Source organism: Pimephales promelas, chromosome 21 (genome assembly GCF_988280905.1).
Source record: "Pimephales promelas chromosome 21, fPimPro1.hap1.1, whole genome shotgun sequence".
In the NCBI taxonomy this organism is placed as follows: domain Eukaryota; kingdom Metazoa; phylum Chordata; class Actinopteri; order Cypriniformes; family Leuciscidae; genus Pimephales; species Pimephales promelas.
The window spans coordinates 19,387,987-19,402,910 of record NC_142789.1 but is presented as its reverse complement, the minus strand read 5'-3'; the positions used below and the strand labels follow the sequence as shown (position 1 = coordinate 19,402,910).

Sequence of the window (14,924 nt, the reverse complement as noted above, 5' to 3'; positions counted from 1 at the left end):
CCATATTAAAATAGCAGACATATTAGCATTCATGCACATTTTACCCTAGCAGTTCTAATTGTTCATCTTATCTATGAAGCTTCCCACAAATTGTGCTAAATAGGACAAAGGTTTTTTTTTTTTTTCTCCACGTGTTATTCTCATTAAAGTCCATAGTTTACTGGAGATATCATATCTTACACCATCCTAATAAAGCATCCCATATTAGGATGACAACATCCTATAAAACTCCTATAAAAACCCTTGGGTTTTGATGCCCGTCCTCGCAATTTCCATTTTCTTGAGGTACCCCAGGTATGTAACCATCAGAGAATTTCTTTATTGAGAATTCAACTTCAGGTTTATTTCTGCTATTAGTTTATTGTAAGAAATGAAACTGATCTTTGTTTCTTATAGATAATTGGCAATACAATGGGGAAGCTTACACTAATAGCAGGTAAGAAATTATATACATACACTGCGAAGTGGAATTTAAAGTACAATTCATTTATATTTGTCATTTACCTGCATTATTGCATATTCTAGGTTTGGGCTTGGTGCTCTGCCATGTTGGTGAGTCATTGAGTATTTATTAGATCACACTGTCAAATTTATCTCTTCTTTTTAATGAAATATCTATATTTGATTGCAATGTTGAGAAGAGAGATTATATCACAAATCCATTCGAGTGTGTAAATGTCTTATCTAAGAGCTTCTTTGTGTATCCATTAGCCTTCTCCATGGAAATGGGATGCTACTTCACCAACTGGTCCCAGTACAGACCTGGAATTGGAAAGTATACACCTGCAAATGTCGACCCTTTCCTTTGTACGCACCTTTTGTATGCTTTCGCGATGATCAACCATGCCAACGAGCTTATCACATATGAGTGGAATGATGAGACTCTCTACAAAGCCTTCAATGAACTCAAGAACAGGTGTGTATTAGTTGAAATATCTTTTCAGATGCTGAAATTCTTGAATTTACAAACTGTTTTGCAAGATATTTTACAAAACAAATACCAAAAAAGTATGAAATTAACAATGCAGAAACACTGCAAATTATATATTGGAATCCTAAAGTATATCCATTATCTTCACAGAAATCCTACTCTTAAGACTCTCTTGGCTGTTGGTGGATGGAACTTTGGTTCATCACAGTAAGTATTCTGTTTTGTTTTGGTCTTTTTTGGCATGTCATTATCGCATTTCAGCAGCAGTTAATTGGTCAACTGAAATGCATTTTAAAATTCATCTCAGGTTCTCCATCATGGTGTCCACTGCAGAAAACCGTCAGAAGTTCATTCAGTCTTCCATCAACTTCCTGAGGACTTATGGGTTTGATGGTATGGACTTGGACTGGGAATACCCTGGATCAAGAGGAAGTCCACCTGAAGACAAACAAAGATTCACACTGCTGTGCAAGGTGGGTCCGTTTGTAATCCAGTATCTTTTTCAGCAAATTTTATGGAACATTTTCCTAACTTAAGCTCTTTTAATTTGTATTTGTCTTTCTCTTCACAGGAACTCGTTGAAGCCTATGAGGCAGAGGCCATAGCTACTGGCAAACCTAAACTGATGCTGTCTGCTGCGGTCGCAGCTGGAAAAGGCACAATTGATGCTGGATATGAGATTGCTGAGATTGCCAAGTAAGTATGATGACACCAAATCATCCATCCAATCATTTTCAAAACCGCTTGTCCTATGTAGGGTCATGGGCCATCGACTCATGAGATGTATTAGACCCCTCCTGATTCGTGTGATAATTTTTTTTTTCCAGATACCTGGACTTCATCAATGTGATGACTTACGACTTCCATGGAACTTGGGAAAGATTCACAGGACACAACAGCCCCCTGTACCAAGGCTCAAAGGATGAGAATGAACTGATTTACTTCAATACAGTAAGAACTGATTTACTGTGACACAAAGAAGGTTTTTATACAAATAACGAAACACATTTTTGAATCCCTCCATTTTTAAATGCTAACTCTCTTTCAGGATTATGCTATGCGCTATTGGAGGGACAACGGTGCCCCTTTGGAAAAACTCAGAATGGGTTTCGCAACATATGGGCGCACATTCCGTCTGACATCTGCAGATACTGCGGTTGGAGCCCCAGCTAGTGGACCTGCTTCAGCTGGAACCTACACTCGCGAGGCTGGATTCTGGTCTTACTATGAGGTGGGAGATTTGGAAAAGCCATTTTGTCCAAAATGGAAAACAAATGGAATATATTCATTCATATTCATAAGTGTCTTAAGTATCAATCTCAACAGCTAAAACTGTCAATTAATATCCAATGTCTTTATAGATCTGTGGCTTCCTAGAGGGAGCAACAATCGGGTATATTGAGGATCAGAAGGTGCCCTATGCCACAAAGAACAGCGAGTGGGTTGGATTTGACTCCAAGGAGAGTTTCGAAACTAAGGTACTTTTGAGTTTTTACTGGAGTTGGATTTCGCTGTTACCATTTGCCAGAAGCTGACTAATAACTCACTTTTTTCCTCTTAATTTTATAGGTCCATTATCTAAAAGACAATAACTTTGGTGGAGCCTTCGTGTGGGCACTTGATTTGGATGACTTTGCTGGACAGTTCTGTAATCAGGGGAACCATCCTCTCATGGGCCATCTGCGCAATCTTCTGGATATCGGTAGGAATTTTCACGAATCATATTTGCAAGACTGGTTGTATTTGAAAAACAAACAAAAAACAAAAAACTAATGCTTAATTAATATGCTTTTTCCAGAACTGCCTCCTCTGCCTCCAACCACCACCCTTGCACCTGGACAGACAACAACAAAAACCACCACAACTACCACCACCACCACTCATACTCCAGGACCAGGATTCTGTAATGGAAAACCAGATGGACTTTATCCTCACCCCGAAGATCCCAACAAATATTATAACTGTGCTGGAGGCAATACCTATTTGGACCAATGTGCTGTAGGCACCGTGTTTGATGACAGCTGTAAGTGTTGTACTTGGGCCAAGCATCACTAATGTAGAACCTTCTGAAAAACATCTGCAGATTGTGAAACAGGACACAGCACATTTGCATAAGCACACACAATGACAATGACAATAAACATCAACTGTTTATTGAATATATTTCAATAAACTGAATATATTTCTCATCTGTGGTATGTTTTCATTCCATCTGGGTGTAGTTAATAAGTCCAAGTACCTCTTTGTAAATGACTCCCTTGTAAATCTGGTTAATGTTCATTTTGTCCTAGCTTAGGAGAAATGAATAAACTGACTTGTCATTTAAGGAGAACTCTATGGAAATTGTCTTTTTTTTCTTTGTGACTGATGTAAGTACAATGTTCCACAATCTCACTCAAATAAAAAAACAGCACACAAAATCAAACATTTATCAAAGCAAAACCGCAAATAAAAAATATAGACTACATAGGACAGGTTAGGCTCATGGCAGGTTAAAAAAAAATCAATTCATCAATTCATTCAATCATCGTTGAATCAGTTAGGATTTAGGGAGGTGTTGTTTGGATTCTTCTTCACCTATATAAGAGCAGGATCTTTATGAGTTTGTTCAACAGCTGAAGCTTTTCCCAGTTGTGGTTTGTATAAGACTATTTGAGGAAGGTATTGAGAGTTTAGGTCTAGTTCCGTTGTCTAAATTGAATAGCTCTCTTGTTGTCTGGTTGTGTTCTTGCATTCAGCCACTTCTGAAGAATCCCTCATTAAATCCTGCAGTTGCTTATAACTATAGACCAACTAGGGTTACCATATGTAACCGAGTTGTTCCCTATCGGTCAGTCACTACAACGTAGGTCAGGACTGACCAATAGGAATCCCTACAAAAGCGCCACAGCCGCTGCACCCTATCCAATGCCCCATGCAAGCCTCTACACCTTCTTGCCTGGAAGGACAAAAGGAGGAGTCTTACACAGAGTGAGTCTGACACTGTTGTTCTGTGATACCCATACAGTGAGATAACACTGAGAAAGCGTGCCCTTTCTATTTAGGAAGGACAACGCTGCGGAAGCCACTTCAAAGAGTTACGTGGAAAATACATATGGACTAACTCGAAGGTTGTACTGCATATAATGGGAGACTTAGCCCAAGGGAAAGACACAGGCTTCCGATGGGAGCAACCGTGGAAAACATACACATATGGGATCCACGTAGGGTCACACATATGGAACCCAGCCCAGATCCGGTTCTCAAGGATTCAGCGGATAAAGGCCTGGTGCCAGACGCTCCGCCATGTCTGGGCCGAGGGGTTTTGAAAGACTCATCATGTTAAACTCTGGAGTAATAAGGTTGCACAGTAGGGTGTAGCAAGCCGACAGAGCCGAGCCTGTTGTTGTTTCTACTCGTCTGGGGTGAGAACACGGGAAGAGACCGGCTCTACACGTAGGCTATAATATCTAGAAAACGTGTTAGCTCTACAGATATCTGTTAGCGAGGAGCGACGTGTCTGCACCTAGAAGGATGCAACGCCTCTCGTGGATTGTGCATGCAACCTGAGCGGGCAGGGCACGCCTTGTGCTTGGTAAGCCAAGGCGATGGCATCCACTATCCAGAGACAGCCTTTCCCCTCTGCTGGTCTCAATTACAGACAAAGAGCTGGTCTGAGGTCCTGGCGCTTTGAGTTCTCGATTCGGTTCAGTTCCTTTTATTTGTACCCGTGGATAAATTTTTTTTGCAGTGAAAGAGTTATATCCACACATTTGTAATACAAACACAGACACTGTGTCATCTGGGCATTTTGTTCATCTGATTAATGGCTGCTGGGACAAAGCTATTTTTGTACTGCTTTGTTCTACACTTTGGGACTATGTACGTTCGTCTAGAAGGAAGAAGCTGAAATTCACTGTGCAGAGGGTGCGCATCATCTTTTAAAATTGAGGCAGTTATATGCTGTATCTGTCTGGTGTACAGGGACACTTGACTAAGCTGTGACACACCAATCGGCTTACTAGACCATTTAACAATTTGATTTATGGAGTTTCTATTCTTTAAAGATAAATTCCCAAATCATGACACCAAAGAGAAAGATAAAATTGATTCAATAAAAGTGTGATCGAATAAGACCATCATGGTTTTGTCAGTGTTACGGTAGGACAGTTTCCTCAAACAAAACAAGTGATGGTGTCCCTTTTTGCATACTGCTTCACAATTTGCATTAAAGTTCATTTTTGTGTCGATAATTGTCCCAAGATATTTGTAGGATTGGGTACATTCCACTGTCTGACCTTTTATGGATGTGACTTCATGCATGTGGGCTTGTTTTCTAAAATCAACACACCAACAAACACCACGTAACAAAGTTGTCGATGAACGGGCCATGACAGGTCTCATTGCCCTGAAGCTTACTAACATTAATAGAATCTTCCCACCTTCCCAGCTGTGAAAACAGCTTTTTTTGTTTGCTCAGTTTTTTTTAAAACAACAAAAAAAAAAAAAAAAAGGGAGAGAGAAAAGGCCACTCGCGCCGCTTGGCATCACGTCGGCACCAACGTGAAGAGATCTAGAAGAGGCTCATCTTTCAAATTCACGCAGCATACGAAGTGTTTGCCTCAGAAGCAATAAGCTAGTGTGCAATCGCAACAGCTGCTCATTAAACACCCGCGCTGCGAGGCTGCACAGCTGTTGCAAATGATTGCACGCCAATGTGCATTGGCTTGTTTTAGTTTCACCTGAAGTAGATTGGTCTGACCTAAGTTGTAGTGACTGACCGATACGGAACTCTTGGAGGTTATGAATGAAATCAGTATTTTTGAGAAATTTCAGCCAGGCTTCAGAGAAAACCATAAAAAGAAACTACCCTCTTAAGAGTAACTAATGAATTTTTGATGGCAGAGGATATTGGATAGTGACTGCAGGTTTTAATACATACAGTTGGTTTTTCAATCTTAAACTATACATTACATAGATGGGTGGGTATTTTAAAGAGGACATTGGAGTGGTTTTATTTGTATTGGTTAAATAGAACATTAGTGTCAGTTGGAGTTGACTTACCCTCCCCTTCTAATGTGGAGTTCCGCAGGGCTCCCTGTTGGGACCAATTTTGTTTTTAATGAATATGTTAACTCTTGGATCCGTAATCTGGAAACATCATATACATTTTCACTGCTTTGCAGATGATTTACAGTTGCAGTGATAAATATAAAAATTGCCTTTGGATTTTGGCTGGAAATGAAAGTTGGGTTGACGTCAGAACCCGACTGATGCTGGTTTCTGACGTCATCCCGATTTTCATATTCAATCAAAATCCGCGCTGTGCCGCGTCGAAGTACAACTCACGTAAAGTTGATTATTCCGCGAATAACTGCAATTGCATATGATTTCAAACAGAGATGGCGACAAAGAGGAAAAACTGCGGAGTGCAGCTTTAACTTTTGCTGCTTGACTTCACAGAGAAAGAATCATTATAAAATTAATATTATCCACAAGAAAGGTGCAGTTTTTGCAATTGATACTGGAAAAATTATCTTGCTAGGGGGTTTGGGGGCATCCCCAACCCCATCTGCATTGATTATGGTCAAAACTGTATATAATTCCCTAACATGTTCATTGTTTCTGCTTAACTTAATACATGATTTATTTGCCACATAAACTGTATTATCATCTAGCTGTATATTATATGGACATTACTTTAATACTGTCATCTCTGACTGATAACAGAACACGAGGTGTAACACAGTGTAACACTGAAACATGCATTTTCTGTTAAGCTGCTTTAAAACAATATGTATTATGAAAAGCGCTATACAAATATACATGAATTTAATTGAATTAAACATAACAACAATAGCAAAATAATAATTTAGCTCTGTGCTTTTGATGATTAATTTATTCTAATTAAAAGACTTTTATATTCATATTACACTAAGAAGTCTAATTAGCTAAGCACCTCAATTCACATCATCCACGTTCTGCTTTAGATTAAGCCTGATTAGATGATCACCTCATGGAAATATAGGCTACTAGAAGGTGAAATGCTACATTACTTTCCATGTTCACTGATGTCATTCAAAGGGTTCAATATAAATTAACATAGGGTAATGTCAGAGAAGTCTAGCATGTATGGTCAATAAAAGCAACAGATTATCAATGTACATTATCAAGAGTCTTGGATACCAGATAAATATTGTGTATCCACATAAACAGGACAGAAACAGGAGATGTAAAAGGCAATAAATTTATCTGACTAGAGAGCTATTCACATGTATTAAGGCTCAACCTATTTTGAAAACTAGGTTTATGACTTTTGATGAAGGACATCATTTGTGGTTTGTTGAATTTGATCATTTTGTTCCTTTTCATGTTTCTTTTATTTTGAATTTCTGTTTTTCTATGTTGTAGAGCTGTTCAGTGAACAAGCTACTTGTGTTTTTTAAAGACAACAAGTTCATGTTTGTAATGGACCTTTTTTAATATTTCCGGGGGTTCTCAGAAGCAAAAGTCATCATAGTTGGGTAATTGCTTGGTAATTGAAATTGCTTGAGCTCACCTAGTTTGATCACTTGCACCTGTGTGTCATTACCCTTTGTTAACTGCCTACATAAGCCCTGTTTATTCAGTCACACATTATGAAGTCTTTTATGTGTCATATTACATTTCTGAGTACCCTTTTTGGGTCTCTTTGGCCTCATGACAGCCAATGTCAAAATCAACCACATGACAATTTAATGTAAACCCAAAAAGCAAGTGGCTTCTTAAAGGTGCAGTGTGGATTTTTTTAGCGACACCTAGTGGTTTGGTTGTGAGTTACATTAAGAGCTTTGCCCACTGCTCACCCCTTCCTTTTAAAGAAGCTATGGTGGCTAAAACTGGACAAACACATCGTCGTCTGACTGAGACAGGAGAGAATGGCCAGAGTAAGCCAAGAGTGTGTAACATTGTCACTGTTTCTGTACCACAGTCCATTTTTTAAGCACATCATAGATACATTTACTTAGTCAGGTGAGGAACAAGGGTTTTATATAGTAGTAATAATAGTAATCAGCTGATCTCACAATAATAATAGTAATAATAGTAATCAGCTGTCACACAGACGTCAAAATTCATGATTGTTCTGTGCGTATAAATACCCTGCCTGTTTAGTGTTTGTCATGGGATCCTTGTTAAATGTTACCAGGACTACAGAGATCTGTCCCTATCTGTTTGTTTCTTGTTTTGGACTCCCCTTACCTGGATTTTGACCTTTTGCCTGCCTGGATTTACGCTCACTGATTACCCAATAAAACTGCTCTTGGATTTTACCTGTTTGTGTGTGCTTGACGTGACAAGGGGAGTGGACCAACATTCCACAGGCCACAACCAACATCTGATCAACTCTATGAGAAGGAGATGTGTTGCACTGCATGAGGCAGATACTGTTTTTTCAAACCAATACCAACACAATATGTTATAAATACAACTATTTATAGACGCTTTCATCAGACGCGTTGCCATGGTGATGAGCTGGCCCAAAGTTAACTTCCGTTCTGTTCGTTTATTAGTGTTTACCGGATAATATGGCATGACTACAAATGCAGTGAAAGTTAAGGTGATGAGCAGGTTGTTGAGATGTGGGGTGCAACCTGACCAAGGGAGCAAACGCAATTTTTAAAAATAAAAATGTCAAGGTTTCCTATGAGGGAGACGGCGGTATTAAAATAGCCTATGTTTATCTGAGTGATAACCGGTACAGTGTTTCCCATACATTTATTAGTGGCAGCCCACCATATTATCAGCGCTGACCGCCACATATTGATGTCCGTGTTTTTAACAATTTAAGATGGGGAAAAGTTGTAATTGACTGCAGAGTTGCGTGATCTATCCAACATGCTGTCAATGTGGAGACCCACCTTAAAAAAGGTTAGCAAGCATGTAAGAAGCCTAGCTAATAAAGAGAGCTATGTTAACCTTATCAAACCCCGCCGTCGCGCTCGCTCGCCACAGTTTTTAACACTGCGGTAAATCAGACACGTCGGTAGAAAAACATCTTGTCTCCAACTTTTGTTCAACGGGTCTGGTAGTGTCACATTTCAGTTTGGCTAGGTAACATTTATTTTCTTTGACTGACATGAAATACCAGCTACTAAGGTTATTTACCTGCTATGGATTGTCTGCGCAAGTCTGCCGGAAGTTAAGTTTGTGCCAGATTAATGCACATGCGCAGTACCGTTTGTTTATGTTGTCACTGCTGAAAGGGTCTATCTATCCACAAGTTTCCGAGGGGCGCTCCTGTAAAAAATAAAGTGGGTGAAACTTCCGGTGAGGCGGCGGAAGTAGCATTCCAATGGTATTTTGTGTGTTAGTTAGCGAAGAGGCTAGCTGTTTCTCGGAGAATTATTTTACTATTTAAAGACGCAAATCTTTATTAGAGATGTCGTTACGGAGCTCAGGGACAACATGTGCTGTTCACGGTTGTATGTATAACCGGACTAAAATAATTCAGTGGCTTAAACGTGATTGTTTTGAACATAAGCTGAAAACAAAATCAGAGTGATCCTGCCAGAGCCCGTTTCTGATCCTGCCAACGACTGTAGTTTCCATCACCTCCCAAAAGACGACGAATCTTCCTGTGTACATTTGTTTAAATTCTTAATATTCTATAAACTCTATCAGCATGTGATTGGCTGTTCGCTACTGATGTTACACCTAACGTTAAACTCAGGATCAAAGCCTGTGTTGACAGAATACCAAATGTGCCAGTTAATGTATTCAAGTAAGTTAGCACATTCATTTATAATTTTGAATAAACTCCAAAGCACATCAATGACTAAGTGTGTATTTTTTTATTTTAACGTTAATTGTTTGTCAGCTCGCACAACTGTCTGTCACCATGCCTTGGTGAGTATTGATTATTAATAATGTTATTATAATACTCCCAATCAACTACTGCGGAGGGTAAAGGTATGTTATTTCACCCTTTTGAATTTCGTTGAGGTTGTGTTCCCACATCGTTAGCTAGTTTGGATCGCTATAACTTGAATGACTGTCAACTGTTGAATGAACGAGTGTCAAGCATGTCAAATCGCGCTTTGTTTACTTCCAACCGGAAGTCGCGCCCACTTTTGACGTAAGGGCGTAGGAAACTTGTGGATAAAAGAAAGGCAAACTTATACTCATGTTAAGTGTATAAACAGTCATAAATAAACCAAGATTTGTAATTTTAATCATCTTATATGAAGATGTGGAGTGCCAGTTTAGAATTTCAAATGGAAAATGACTTATTAACTGACTTTTTCTTGCCCCAAATTGCAGATAGTCTGTTTGGACTGCTGATATACATCAGACACTGTGTCATAATGACAGTGATGATTAAACATTTGACATGCATTGGAACACTGATTGACTAATGTGCTTTTTACTGATGATCCCGCATCATGCATGCTGTTTTGAATGCAAGATGAAGTAATTAAATGTACCCAGAATCTCTTTTGATGGTTGCATGTTGTTTATTCATGATGTTTCATTTTAAAGTGAATTGATACTCATGCTAGTCATATTACCAGATTTAGTTGTTCATAAAGAAGCAGTAAAAAAGAAACAAGCATAATACACTAATGAAATACACTCAAATGGAAAGATAAAGCACAAGAAATTATACTCAGTCTACACTAATTTCCTTTATATGACATAGTAGTCATGTTTAGTTTGGATTCATTCATGTGCTGAAGCAGTTCTGGAGTGTCTTTTTTCACTGTACGTAGATGTTTGTTCACATTAGTGATCCCTTAGTGTTAAGGCCAGCCACAGCATTTACAGCTGTTATTAAACACAGTGCCTGGGCCACAGTTATCCAAGTAAGTATTGCCTCCAGCACAGTTATAAAATTTGTTGGGATCTTCGGGGTGAGGATAAAGTCCATCTGGCTTCCCATTACAGAATCCTGATCCTGGAGCATGAGTGGTGGTGGTGGTGGTGGTGGTGGTGGCAGTTGTGGTAGTTTTCGTGGTTGTTTGTCCAGGTGCAAGGGTGGTGGTTGGAGGCAGAGGAGGCAATTCTTAAAAAGAATTCAATAAAGCTATGTTAGCATTAGCTACAGGGAACAAGCACTGATTTGGGGGTCTCCGACTTGAACCTTCTTACGTCAAATTTAGATCAAAGTTTAGTTTTCTTATACATTTTAACCCTTCTGAAGTGACACTTCTACCGAAATACAACTTGGTAGGTGTCATTGCCCTCTTTGTCTGTCTATGTTTATGAAGTTTGATGGCGCCACTCCCTACTGGCTAGAAAGAGCAAAATAATTTATAAACTTGCTGATAAATTTCCAAAATTTTGGAAAGGAACATTTGTACATTTTTACCAAGGTCAGTCATAATACTATTTCCATTTGCCTATGTGTCTGCCACTTTGAATTTTACCACAGACTGCCTAAGCAGCGCCACCTAGTGATAACAATTCAGAAGTTTGATCTTAAGGACCTTAACATTAATGTCAGTTTCAACCCCCCCGTCCCCAATTGTGAAAATTCCTACCGATATCCAGAAGATTGCGCAGATGGCCCATGAGAGGATGGTTCCCCTGATTACAGAACTGTCCAGCAAAGTCATCCAAATCAAGTGCCCACACGAAGGCTCCACCAAAGTTATTGTCTTTAAGATAACGGACCTATAAAATTAAGAGGAAAAAAGTGAGTTGTCAGTTGCTGGCAAATTGTGACAACGAAATCCAACTCCAGTAAAAACTCAAAAGTACCTTAGTTTCGAAACTCTTCTTGGAGTCAAATCCAACCCACTCGCTGTTCTTTGTGGCATAGGGCACCTTCTGATCCTCAATATACCCGATTGTTGCTCCCTCTAGGAAGCCACAGATCTATAAAGACATTGGATATTAATTGACAGTTTTAGCTGTTGAGATTGATACTTAAGACACTTATGAATATGAATAAATATATTCCATTTGTTTTCCATTTTGGACAAAATGGCTTTTCCAAATCTCCCACCTCATAGTAAGACCAGAATCCAGCCTCGCGAGTGTAGGTTCCAGCTGAAGCAGGTCCACTAGCTGGGGCTCCAACCGCAGTATCTGTAGATGTCAGACGGAACGTGCGCCCATATGTTGCGAAACCCATTCTGAGTTTCTCCACAGGGGCACCGTTGTCCCTCCAATAGCGCATAGCATAATCCTGAAAGAGAGTTAGCATTTAAAAATGGGAGGATTCAAAAATTTGTTTCGTTATTTGTATAAAAACCTTCTTTGTGTCACAGTAAATCAGTTCTTACTATATTGAAGTAAATCAGTTCATCCTCATCCTTTGAGCCTTGGTACAGGGGGCTGTTGTGTCCTGTGAATCTTTCCCAAGTTCCATGGAAGTCGTAAGTCATCACATTGATGAAGTCCAGGTATCTGAAATTAAATATTAGGAGGGGTTTAAAACATCTCATGCTACAACATACTGTGGGAACATTTTCTCCTTGTAGAAAAGTTAGAAGCTGAGGAGACCATTTCAACAATGGTGAAATGATTGCAGCTACGAGCAATAAAGAACTTCTGCTTGGAAAACGTCCATTGTCTCCTGGTCTCCTCAGCTTCTAACTTTTCCACAAAACATCTCATGCTACTACATACTTTCACCTCAGTGAGCTGCCATTTACAAATGCCATGATTCAGTGTTGTCATACTCACTTGGCAACCTCAGCAATCTCATATCCAGCATCAATTGTGCCTTTTCCAGCTGCGACCGCAGCAGACAGCACCAATTTTCGATTCCCAGTAGCTTTGGCCTCGGCCTCATAGGCCTCAACAAGTTCCTGTGAAGATCAACATAAATAAACATAAGCACATAAGAGATTAAATAAGTAAAGTACACCACCATCGTTGCTAAAAAAGACACAGGGTTTTAATCAGACCCACCTTGCACAGCAGTGTGAATCTTTGTTTGTCTTCAGGTGGACTTCCTCTTGATCCAGGGTATTCCCAGTCCAAGTCCATACCATCAAACCCATAAGTCCTCAGGAATTTGATGGAAGACTGAATGAACTTCTGACGGTTTTCTGCAGTGGACACCATGATGGAGAACCTGAGATGATTTTAAGGAATAATGTTTTTGAGTTTCATTCGACAAGATTTGACAAGATAAAGCAAAACTACACCATTTTTGCAGAATACATACTGTGATGAACCAAAGTTCCATCCACCGACAGCCAAGAGAGTTACAAGATGGGGATTTCTGTGAGGATAATGGAGATTTTTCAGAATTTCATAATATTTTTTGATATGTCACAGTGTCACAGCAAATGATTGAAGTATTTTAGCATCTGAAAAGTGTTAAATGTGATATTTCAACTAACCTGTTCTTGAGTTCATTGAAGGCTTTGTAGAGAGTCTCATCATTCCACTCATATGTGATAAGCTCGTTGGCATGGTTGATCATCGCGAAAGCATACAAAAGGTGCGTACAAAGGAAAGGGTCGACATTTGCAGGTGTATACTTTCCAATTCCAGGTCTGTACTGGGACCAGTTGGTGAAGTAGCATCCCATTTCCATGGTGAAGGCTTTTCATGGATACACAAAGAAGCTCTTAGACAAGACATTTACGCATTGAGATTCTCACTACAGCGATAATGGCCTTTCTGATGTCAACATATCAGTGATTAATAGTTCATTAAAATCGATGTGATTTAACTACATGATTTAGTAGATACTTAATGACTCACCAACATGGCAGAACACCAAGCCCAAACCTAGAATATGCAATGATATTGTGTAAATGACAAATATAAAAGAACGAATAAAACTCATACAGTGTAGTTTAACATGTTACCTGCTACAAGTGTAAGCTTCCCCATTGTTATGTCCGATTTTTCTGTATGTAACAAAGAATAGTTTTAATAATTACATTCAAACTAATAGCAGAAATAAAGAGATCAAGCTGAATGACACTCTGACATACCTGGGGTCCCTCAAGCTATTGAAAAATCTGAAGAAAGTCTTCAGGACCCCTGGGTTTTTATAGCAATTGGGTGTTGTCTATAGGCCATAGGATGATTTATCAGGATGGTGAAAGATATGGTATCGCTTATAAACTATGGACTGACTTGACAATAAAATATGTAACTAAAATACCTTTGGCCTTTTCAGCACAATTTGTGTGAAGCTAAAATCATAGATAAGATGGAAAAAATGGTACTACTGCAATAAAATTAATTCAACACACTCAGCTGAGTCATTATGCAACATTAATAAGAGGATATGACAACGTAATAAATATAAAGGGAAATAACAAAATATTTACATTTACAGAGACAACACATTTCGTAGATTATACATCAATTATTTATATTAATGTTAGTAAATCCAAACTGATCAAAAATTCTGGTCCCACTTTATATTAAGTGGCTTTAAGTACTATGTACTTATTTTGTTCAGGTTGTATTGTAAAACACTTTTGCTGCTATTGAGGTGTGATACGGGTAAGGTTAGGGTTGTATGGGTCGGTTTAAGGGTGGGTTAAGGTGTAAGGGAAGGGTCAACTGTGTAATTACAAACGTAGTTACATTTATTAATTACAGCTATAATTACATGCAGGTATTTTCAAAATATAAGTACAATGTAAAAGCATGTTAGTACACAATAACTCCATTGTATCGAATTTTTAATTTCAATGTAGTACTTAAAACCACTTAATATAAAGTGGGACCAAAATTCTAGTTTAGCTGTGATTTTAAATAGCTTTAATATTAGGGATCTAAATTAAAGGTTTCCGTGCGGTTTGCAAATCAAACTTTTATGGGGTCAATATTCACAGAGTCTTATATAAGAAATTTATCTTTAAAAGGATAATTTTCTCATAGAAGATTGTGGTGCTATCAGAACCACATAATAAACCGTTGTGGTGCTTTCAAGCTTATCGCTCCAAAAATGGGATGATTATATAATTAAAATGGAATATATTGTCATTCCCCTTTTGTTTTGGAAACAAAAACTAAACAACAGACATGAATTGTGCTTATCATTAAACCTGGCAGT

At 38.7% G+C, this 14,924-nt stretch overlaps 2 protein-coding genes across 2 annotated transcripts; one reads left to right on the top strand and one right to left on the bottom strand.

Annotated features, from left to right (window-relative positions):
- Positions 1 to 256: 256 nt before the first annotated feature.
- LOC120495211 (acidic mammalian chitinase) lies at positions 257 to 3,263 on the top strand. The gene is made up of 12 exons (XM_039694652.2): positions 257 to 294; positions 397 to 436; positions 526 to 552; positions 712 to 916; positions 1,082 to 1,138; positions 1,239 to 1,404; positions 1,503 to 1,627; positions 1,759 to 1,882; positions 1,980 to 2,162; positions 2,293 to 2,409; positions 2,501 to 2,633; positions 2,730 to 3,263. The coding sequence occupies exons 2-12, from the start codon at positions 412 to 414 to the stop codon at positions 2,984 to 2,986; spliced, it is 1,419 nt and encodes a 472-aa protein (XP_039550586.2). The 5' UTR covers positions 257 to 294; positions 397 to 411; the 3' UTR covers positions 2,987 to 3,263.
- Positions 3,264 to 10,384: 7,121 nt separating this feature from the next.
- LOC120495477 (acidic mammalian chitinase) lies at positions 10,385 to 13,881 on the bottom strand. Its single transcript, XM_039695093.2, has 12 exons — positions 13,849 to 13,881; positions 13,720 to 13,761; positions 13,613 to 13,639; positions 13,246 to 13,450; positions 13,068 to 13,124; positions 12,809 to 12,974; positions 12,581 to 12,705; positions 12,178 to 12,301; positions 11,898 to 12,080; positions 11,651 to 11,767; positions 11,431 to 11,563; positions 10,385 to 10,952 (listed from the first exon to the last, which is right to left on the bottom strand). The coding sequence occupies exons 2-12, from the start codon at positions 13,742 to 13,744 to the stop codon at positions 10,690 to 10,692; spliced, it is 1,425 nt and encodes a 474-aa protein (XP_039551027.2). The 5' UTR covers positions 13,745 to 13,761; positions 13,849 to 13,881; the 3' UTR covers positions 10,385 to 10,689.
- Between the last annotated feature and the right edge of the window lie 1,043 nt (positions 13,882 to 14,924).